We start from the raw sequence: 9120 nt of genomic DNA, 5'->3' as shown, positions 1-9120 counted from the left end.
TTTCGGTTAGAAGTTAGAGAAAATAAAGGCCTTTCCCTATACAAGTTCCAGGTGCAGGGAAGTGGGTGCTGGTGGGAGGGTGGAAGTGGGTTCCTGGAAATTTGGGCTCAGCAATCGGGGACCTCGGGAACAGAGGAAACAGGATGTGTTGCGGCCAGGGCAGAGGGCAGATGGGGAGCCTGGCGGGGTCCAAGGGTCTGCCCTGTAACCCATCCACCAGGTATTGGGAGACGAGCTACACAGTCCTAGGTTGGGCCGCAGACCCCCATACTCCCTGTCCCACCTTAGGTCACCGCACAGGCCACCCTCCCCCGCACGGCCTCACTGTCTGCCTCCCCTGCCCCCAGTCCATTAGCCGAGGCGGTGACCGTGACAGGGCCAGGCCCCTGCAAATGAGGGGGCGCGCCGGGCGCCCGGGGCCTGACCCGCAGTGACCCGCTGTGACCAGTCATACGGCGGCCCTCTTAGACAGGGCTCCGCCTGCTGCGGACCCAGCCATAAAAAGGCCGGTGGGAGAGTCGCCTCCGCAGCCGCCGCCCCCGACCCAGTGTGTCCACACCATGGCCGGCTCCGGCCTCGCCTGCTGCCTGCTCGGCCTCCTGGCGCTGACCTCCGCCTGCTACATCCAGAACTGCCCCCTGGGCGGCAAGAGGGCCGCGCTGGACCTCGACGTGCGCCAGGTGAGCCTCCGCCGCGACCCACCGCCCCTGCCCGCCCCGCCGGGGCCCCAGGGGGTTTAGTGGACGTGCGCCCCCGCCCGGGTTGGGGGGGCCCTGCACACCCCGAGCCCGGGCCCCCGGCCTCGCAGGGCCCGCGCTCACCCTCCGCCTTCCCGCCAGTGCCTCCCCTGCGGCCCCGGGGGCAAAGGGCGCTGCTTCGGGCCCAGCATCTGCTGCGGCGACGAGCTGGGCTGCTTCGTGGGCACGGCCGAGGCGCTGCGCTGCCAGGAGGAGAACTACCTGCCGTCGCCCTGCCAGTCGGGCCACAAGCCGTGCGGGAGCGGGGGCCGCTGCGCCGCCTTGGGCATCTGCTGCAACGACGGTGCGCTGCCGGGGCTGCCCGGGGGCGGGGGGGGCGGGGCCGGGGTCCAGGTGGGGGCGGTGCGGAGGTCCCGGTGGGCGCGGCCCCGGGGGCGGAGTCCAGGTGGTGCCGGTGCGGAAGTCCCAGTGGGCGTGGCCCCCGGGGCCGCTGCGCCGCTGCCGGCGTTGCTGCAGCCCGGGTGAGCAGGGGCCGGGGGCGCGAAGGGGGGACAGAGGCCGAGGACCCGGGACCCGGAGGGGACCGCGCAGGGCGGCCCCTGACCCGCTGTCCTTCCAGACGGCTGCCGCGCCGACCCCGCCTGCGACGTCGAGGCCTCCTTCTCCCAGCGCTGAGCCGACGGCCCGGACAGCGGCGCAGCGCGCCCCTCGCCCCTCCGCAGCCACCCCCAGAAATAATGAAATAAAATAAAGCAGAAATTTTCTCCCCCTGCAACTCGTCTGGCGTCTCGTTTTCAGAAACGGGAAGGAGGGCGCTGAGGGAACCCCGAGGGTCGCGCCTGGCGGGGCCTGCGTCTCCGGGCAATTCCGAGCGGGAGGGCCGGGGTTCGGGGCGCGCCGTTCCCGCAGCCGAAGTCCTGCACCGGCTGGCGAACGAGAGAGACGGAAACAGACCCCAGCTTCCCGCTCCAAACAGAGCTGGGGGCCTGTAGCAGGTGGCCTTACCAGGAACATTTCAAAGAACCCAAACGACGGGGGTGCTGACAGGGAACCAGAGGAAGGGGAGGCGGCCAGTGGCGGGGGAATGACTTCCCTACCTCTGGAGGGAGGCTTGAACCGCGACCCGAGGGCTGGGTTTGGGGCCTCGCAGCTGAAGGGCTTTCACGTTTCCGAGGAGCTGGACTCCAGGCCACCGGAGGCCACTGGTGCGCAGAAGAGGTGGCCGAGCTGCCGAGGACCCAGCAGGCCTGCCTCTGCCTGTGCAGCTGAGGAACTTGACAGTGCTGGGGACCCCGCGGGCCAGGTACTCCTGGGAGCCCACCGCCACAGAATGACCGCAAAACACAAAAGCCGCCAACAAACAGAATCTTCGACCTATTTCTCGGCCATTCCTGGATCCAAAACCCTTTTGGGAATCAAGACGGCCTAATTCCTCTTTCCCAAAACATGCGGTCACTCACTTACCCGAGCAGTTTCAGAAGGTCCACGGCCACACTCCCCCTGCAAGTGAAACAGCAACAGATCGCTGTTAGAAAAAGTGTAGTTTCTAGGGCTTTCTCCCACACTGGAGGTCTGCATAGCACCCCCCCCCCCACACACACAGAGCAGTATGTGGGTCTCACCGGGTGGAGAGAGAAAAAATACCCTGAAGCGGACCGTAAGACTTTTTTTACTATAAATTACGAAAACAGGCAAAATCTTGGGTGAGGTGGTGACTGGAGGGGGTCCAAGGACAATTCTGGTCATACTCTCTTTTTCTGGTCTGGGAGCTGGTAAAACAGGTGTGTTCATTTTCCGAAAACTTAACATGTGCATGTGATTTGCTAACTTTTATATGTATATCATATTTGAATATATTTTTATATTTTATATGCATATCGAATTTGAATAAATATTCATTTTAAAAATGAAAAAAAGATCATTATTGCTAAGATGTGTAAGAAGAATAGAGATGAGGCTTTTGAAAATCCCAGTTGCTTACAGCAACCTGGACTGTGGTTCTTTTTGTTTGTTTTTTTAGTTTATTATTTGTTTTGTTGTAGATTTCACATATAAGTGAAACCATACGGTGTTTGTCTTTTTCTGTCTTATTTCAGTTAGCGTAATACCCTCTAGGTCCATCCGCGTTGGCACAAATGGCAAGATCTCACCCTTTTCATGGCTGAGTAATATTCCACTGTATAGACTGCAGTCCTTGCTGAGGCCATGAGACTAGCCCCTCCTTTGACCCCACATCTGGGGGGATTAGACATCAAAAGGAACACGAGATAACTCAAAGCGGAGTCCCGTTTAAACCAACCATGAGGAAGGACTCGGTGCACTAGCTGGGTATTTGAGGACGGTCGCAGAATTCTGTGTCCCTCAGAAACCACACAGCCAGGGAGGGCTGCGGCTAGAGGTGACCGAGCTCCTCAACTAGAGACGTGTGGGAACGGATTTGTGTTTTCCCGAGCTGGAGAGTCCCCCCTGCCACCTTAGCAGGAAGTCTGGGATCTCCCCCTGGGACCTCACTCCTTCCCCCTGAGTGTCCTGGGGTGCCAGCCCAGCTGTCCCCACCCTGGGAGAGAGCTCAGGTCCCCTCACCCACTCAGGCACCCACTTTGCTGTCCCACTCTTCCCAAGAATCCAAAGGTCGATAGTATTTTATTGCCTCAAAACACAGGGTCAGACTGACGCTTCTTTTCCTGAGTTTGTCCCAGAGGTGGCGTCAAGCTGGGTCCAGTGGCCACACTGGCACAGAAGCAAGCTGGGTGTCATTCTCCATTCTTCTTGGCTGCTCAGTCCCACGGCCTTTGGTCCTCGCCAGAATGACCCCTTCAGACCTCCAAAGTGCTTGGGGGCTTGTCCAGGGCAGTGGTTCCCACTTTGTGTAACTTTATTCTTTGTTCTTCTTCTACCCGGAAGTGAAATTCCTAGAGAATATGCCCACCTACACATAATTTCAAAAAACGTATAGTCTTAGTGGTAATATAGAGAAAAGGAATTTAGTACAAAATATTACTTTAATATGTGACCAAACAGGCAAGGCTATGCTAGGCGACATACACACAATCCAGTTTCTACTTATAACAAATACAATAAAAAGAAATTGGGACCCATTCTCTACAAGACGTTCAGGAAAATAAAAACGTAAGAAAATGAAAATAAAAAGGTAGAAGGGCAACCAGGATCAATATTCTCTTTTGTGGGGTGCCTGGCTGGCTCAGTCGGTAGAGCAGGTGACTCTTGATCTAGGGGTCATGAGTTCGAGCCGCATGTTGGGAGTAGAGCTTACCTAAAAAAAAAATTCTTGGGGAGCCTGGGTGGCTCAGTCGGTTCATTGTCCGACTTCGGCTCAGGTCATGATCTCGCGGTCTGTGGGTTCGAGCCCCGCGTCGGGCTCTGTGCTGACAGCTCAGAGCCTGGAGCCTGTTTCAGATTCTATGCCTCCCTCTTCCTCTGACCCTCCCCTGTTCATGCTCTCTCTCTCTCTGTCTCAAAAATAAATAAATGTTAAAAAATTATCTTTTGTACCTTAAGGAAAATACAGGCTCAGATATCAACTAACTGCAAAGAGTGTAGTCATGGAACACTTGGGGAAATTTAAATAGTGCCTGAATGCTTTATGATATTAATATATTGTTGAGTTTGCATATGCGTGGTAACAGTGTGTGGTCACGTTTATTATCCTTAATTCCAGTATAGTTAACACACAGTGTTACATTAATTTCAGGTGTACAATGTAGTGATTCAACAGTTCCATATATCACCCCATGCTCATCGACAAGTGCACTCAATCCCCTTCACCTATTTCCCCCATCTCCCCACCAACCTCCCCTCTGGTAACCATCAGTTTGTTCTCTATCGTTAAGAGTCTGTTTAGGGGGCACCTGGGTGGCTCAGTGGATTAAACGTCTGACTTCCGCTCAGGTCAGGATCTCATGGTTCCTTAGTTCGAGGCCCGTGTCAGGCTCTGTGCTGACAGCTCAGAGCCCGGAGCCTGCTTCAGATTCTGTGTCTCCCTCTCTCTCTGCCCCTCCCCGACTCATGCTCGCTCTCGCTCTCCCTCAAAATTAAATAAACATTTAAAAAAATTAAAGGGGTGCACCTGGGTGGCTCAGTCAAGCGTCAGACTCTCAGTTTCAGGTCATGACCTCGTGGTTTTGTAAGTTTCAGCTCAGGTCATGACCTCCTGGTTTTCAAAGTTCAACCCCACATCGGCTGTGCACTGATGGTATGGAGCCTGCTTGAGATTCTCTCTCTCTCTCTCTCTCTCTCTCTCTCCCTCTCTCTCTTTCTCCCTCTCTCTCTGTCCCTCCCCTACTCACGCTCTGTCTCTCTCAAAATAAATAAATAAACTTTTAAAAAATTAGAAAAAACTAATTTTAAAAAAAGCATGGTTTTCAGACTGGAACACTCTTGTCCTAAAGTCTCACACAGCTGTTGTTTTACAAATTAGTATTATTATTTACATAATTCATATTCCTAACTTACACTATTTTATTTTACTTATTTTGAGAGAGAGAAAGGGAAAGAGAGAAGAGAGAGAATCCCAAGCAGGCTCTACCGGCACAGAACCCCACTCCGGGCTCGATCTCACCAACTGTGAGATCATGACCTGAGCTGAAGTCGGACGCTTCACCAGCCACCCAGGCACCCCTGGTTTTTTTATGTAAACTCAAAGCCCAACATGCAACATGCGGCTTAAACTCATGACCCCAAAGTTAAGCCGCGGGCTCCACTGGTTGAGCCAGCCAGGCGCCCCAGTCTGAAAACTATAAACATCAACTTGATCGCTGAACATTTACGGCCGATTTATTTTCCCATCCTGCTGTATTAGCGACGATCTGCGGTGCGATGCTGAAGGGCCGCAATTTCTGTTTTCTGTAGGGTCCGTACGCATAGGTTAAGCAAGCTTGCTTCTCTTCCATACCTAAGTTTAGTGTAATTTAGTTTTTAAATCTGGAATGGCATGAAAATCTACCAAAAGTTTTTCAAGCATCATAAAAGACGATTGTCTATGGGGCAGAGGTCGGGGATATTTTTTTCCCCATTCCTGATATTTCCTTCTTATAGGCATCCCTGAGGTAATTCTCCTTGAGGTGGGGCGGCAGGGGCGGGGGGGTGGAGGGTAGGGGGGAGTAGCTGATGGGATGATTTGAGGGGAAAGGAATGTGCACGTGCACAAGCCCACCCCTTCATCTCCGATGCCTCACGGGATCAGGCTGCCAGCCTGGGAAGCACACGCTGTCATCATGGTAATTGCATGGAAAAGCAAAGGAGCAGGAAAGTCCTGGGAAGAAGGTCCAGCTCCCTGTGCCTGGGATGGTAAAGTTGTCTCCAACTTGTTAATCGGCCTGACAAAGCCCACTTGCCAGCAGATAGAAACTCTCTAACATCAGCTCTCTCAATAATAAAGGTTGTATTGCGGCTTCCATAGGCCACGTTCTTTTGTTTCACTTTTCAATCGTTGCAGAATTCAGGGGTTATGGTTGGTTAAGGTTAAGGTTAGGCTGCTGTAATAAAAACACTGAAATGGTAAGGAGGCTTTAGAGGCTTCTAGAGGGTAGATGTTTATTTCTCTGTTTCTTATCAGCCTAAGATGAGCATTCCTGGCTCTGTCCCATGCCATCACTTAGGGACCCAGATTTCTTCTGCCATGCAATTCTCGCATCTCCTCGTCCTTGTCATTGTCTGATGCTTGAGTCTAGGATGCTGTGGATTCCAACGGGTGGGAAAGGAAAGAGTGGGGTGGAGGCACACCCACTGTCATAAGACCCCAAGTTCACTATCCCTTTTACTCACATTTTTTAAAATTTTTTTTAACGTTTATTTATTTTTGAGACAGAAAGAGACAGAGCATGAATGGGGGAGGGTCAGAGAGAGAGACACAGAATCTGAAACAGACTCCAGGCTCTGAGCTGTCAGCACAGAGCCCGACGCGGGGCTCGAACTCACGGACCGCGAGATCATGACCTGAGCCGAAGTCGGACGTTTAACCGACTGAGCCACCCAGGCGCCCCTACTCACATTTTATTAACAAGAACATGGTCATATGGACACACCTCCCTGCAAAGGAAGCTGGAAAATATAGTTAACAATTCTATTACTACGTAATTCCAATCAAACTCCCAGAAGTGTGTTTTTAAGTGTGTTTTTGTTTGTGTGGGATTTTTTTTTTGTAGAAATCATTAAGCTGCTTGCAAAATTTATATGGAATAGCAAAGGAACTAAAATACTCAAACCAATTCTTTTTTTTGTTTTAACATTTTTAAGAGTGGGAGAGAGCCAAAGCATAAGAGACTCTTAAAAATTGAGAACAGGGGCGCCTGGGTGGCTCAGTCGGTTAAGCGTCCGACTTTGGCTCAGGTCATGATCTCATGGTCTGTTAGTTCGAGCCCCGTGTCGGGCTCTGTGCTGACCGCTCAGAGCCTGGAGCCCATTTCAGATTCTGTGTCTCCCTCTCTCTCTGCCCCTCCCCTGTTCATGCTCTGTCTCTCTCTGTCTCAAAAATAAATAAACGTTGAAAAAAAATTTTTTTTTTAAAAACTGAGAACAAACTGAGCGTTGAGAGGGGGTGGGAGGGAGGGGAGGGTAGGTGATGGGCATTGAAGAGGGCATCTTTTGGGATGAGCACTGGGTGTTGTATGGAAACCAATTTGACAATAAATTTCATACATTAAAAAAGATAAAAAATTAAAAATTAAAAAAAACAAAAAAAAGGCTAAAAAATTTTTTTTAAGTTTATTTATTTATTTTGAGAGAGACAGACGCAGCATGAGTAGGGGAGGGGCAGAGAGAGAGAGAATTCCAAGCAGGCTCCGCGCTGCCAGCACAGAGCCCAATGTGGGACTCGAACACACAAAGCTGTGAGATCATGACCTGAGCCGAAACCAAGAGTTGGACACTTAACTGACTGAGCCACCCAAGCACCCCTACCCAAACCAATTCTGGAAAAGAACAAAGTTGGAAGAGTCATGCTGCCTGATTTCCAGACTTACAAAAAGCTATCATATTGGAGACAAGTTGGTAGTGGAGAAGGGACAGCTCTACAGACCGATGGAACTGACAAAGGAGTCGAGAAATAGACCTACGTGGATATGGTCAAATGATTTTGTGGGAGTTACGAAGACAACCTAAAAGGGAAAGACTCATCGTGTGAACAAGCAGTGCAGGGACAAATGACTACTCAGATGCCAAAAACGAACCGAAACCCATAACTTGGACAATACAAAAATTAACTCAGGATGGTTAACTCAAATTCTCACCTGTTTCAAACTTACACAGTTTTGCTGATTACCAACAGAGCCATTCCAAACATTTCCATTTCACTTGGATGACTGATGGGATTGGCTGGGTTAAACAGTAAGCAAAAGCATAACTTTACGAGAAACTATTGAACATTTTTCCAGAGTGGTTGCCTGATTTTGCGTCTTCACCAACAATATACGAAAGTCCCAGTCGCTCCATATCTTTGTCAGTACCTGGTATTGTTAGCACTTTTTAAAGTCATTGTAATGAATGTCTCATTGTGGTTTTAATTTGCATTTCCCCCCCAGCTAATGCTGTTCAACATCTTAACATGTGTTTATTTGCCACCTATATATGTTATTTGGCTATACGTCTGTTTAAATCTTTTGCCTATTTATTTTATTTTTTTTTAAGATTTTAAGTAATCTCTGCACTCCACGTGGGGCTCGAACTCACAACCCTGCGATCAAGAGTTGCATGCTCTACTGACTGAGCCAGCCAGGGGCCCCAAATCTTTTGCCCATTTATAAATTTGAGTTGAGGAGCACCTGGGTGGCTCAGCGGCTAAGCGTCTGACTCTGGTTCAGGTCATGATCTCGTGGTCCGTGAGTTCAAGCCCCATGTCGGGCTCTGTGCTGACAGCTCAGAGCCTGGAGCCTGCTTTGGATTCTGTGCCCCCCCCGCCCCTCCCCCACTCGTGCTCTGTCTTATTCTATCTCTCAAAAATAAATAAATGTTAAAAAAAAAAAGAATAAATATTTGAGTTGAGTTGTTGCTCAAGGTCATGAACCATTTCTTCCATAGTTTCTTCAAGATGTTTCACAGTTTGGGGGCTCCTGGGTGGCTCAATCGGTTGAGCATCCAACTTTGGCTCAGGTCATGATCTCTTGGTTTGTGAGAGCGCCAGCCCCACATCGGACTTGTTGCTGTCAGCTCAGAGCTCGCTTCGGATCTTCTGTCCCCCTCTCTCTCTGCTCCTCCCCTACTTGTTCTCTCTCACACGCTCTCAAAAATAAATACAAAACATTTAAAAAAAATTTTTAAAAAGGATGTTTTATAGTTTAGGTTTTACATCTAGGTATATGATCCATTTTTAAACTAGCTGCGGGACGCCTGGGTGGCTCAGTTGATCGTCTGACTTCAGCTCAGGTCATGATCTCACAGCTCTGTGAGTTCCAGCCTCACATCGGGC

At 50.6% G+C, this 9120-nt stretch overlaps 1 protein-coding gene across 1 annotated transcript; it reads left to right on the top strand.

The window, feature by feature from the left end:
* The first annotated feature begins 456 nt into the window (after positions 1 to 456).
* OXT (oxytocin/neurophysin I prepropeptide) lies at positions 457 to 1473 on the top strand. The gene is made up of 3 exons (XM_058685079.1): positions 457 to 680; positions 840 to 1041; positions 1318 to 1473. Exons 1-3 carry the CDS (start codon positions 561 to 563, stop codon positions 1371 to 1373), a joined length of 378 nt encoding a protein of 125 aa, XP_058541062.1. The 5' UTR covers positions 457 to 560; the 3' UTR covers positions 1374 to 1473.
* The last annotated feature ends 7647 nt before the right edge of the window (positions 1474 to 9120 follow it).

Source organism: Neofelis nebulosa, chromosome 9 (genome assembly GCF_028018385.1).
Source record: "Neofelis nebulosa isolate mNeoNeb1 chromosome 9, mNeoNeb1.pri, whole genome shotgun sequence".
NCBI classification, from domain to species: Eukaryota; Metazoa; Chordata; class Mammalia; order Carnivora; family Felidae; genus Neofelis; species Neofelis nebulosa.
This window is presented reverse-complemented; position numbering and strand designations above follow the sequence as displayed.

Bases quoted from the DNA above. Each gene is read 5' to 3' on its own strand.
- OXT (XM_058685079.1), top strand. From the start codon at position 561: ATGGCCGGCTCCGGCCTCGCCTGCTGCCTGCTCGGCCTCCTGGCGCTG. The intron at 681-839 runs GTGAGCCTCCGC...CCTTCCCGCCAG, and splicing joins TGGACCTCGACGTGCGCCAG to TGCCTCCCCTGCGGCCCCGG. The intron at 1,042-1,317 runs GTGCGCTGCCGG...CTGTCCTTCCAG, and splicing joins GGGCATCTGCTGCAACGACG to ACGGCTGCCGCGCCGACCCC.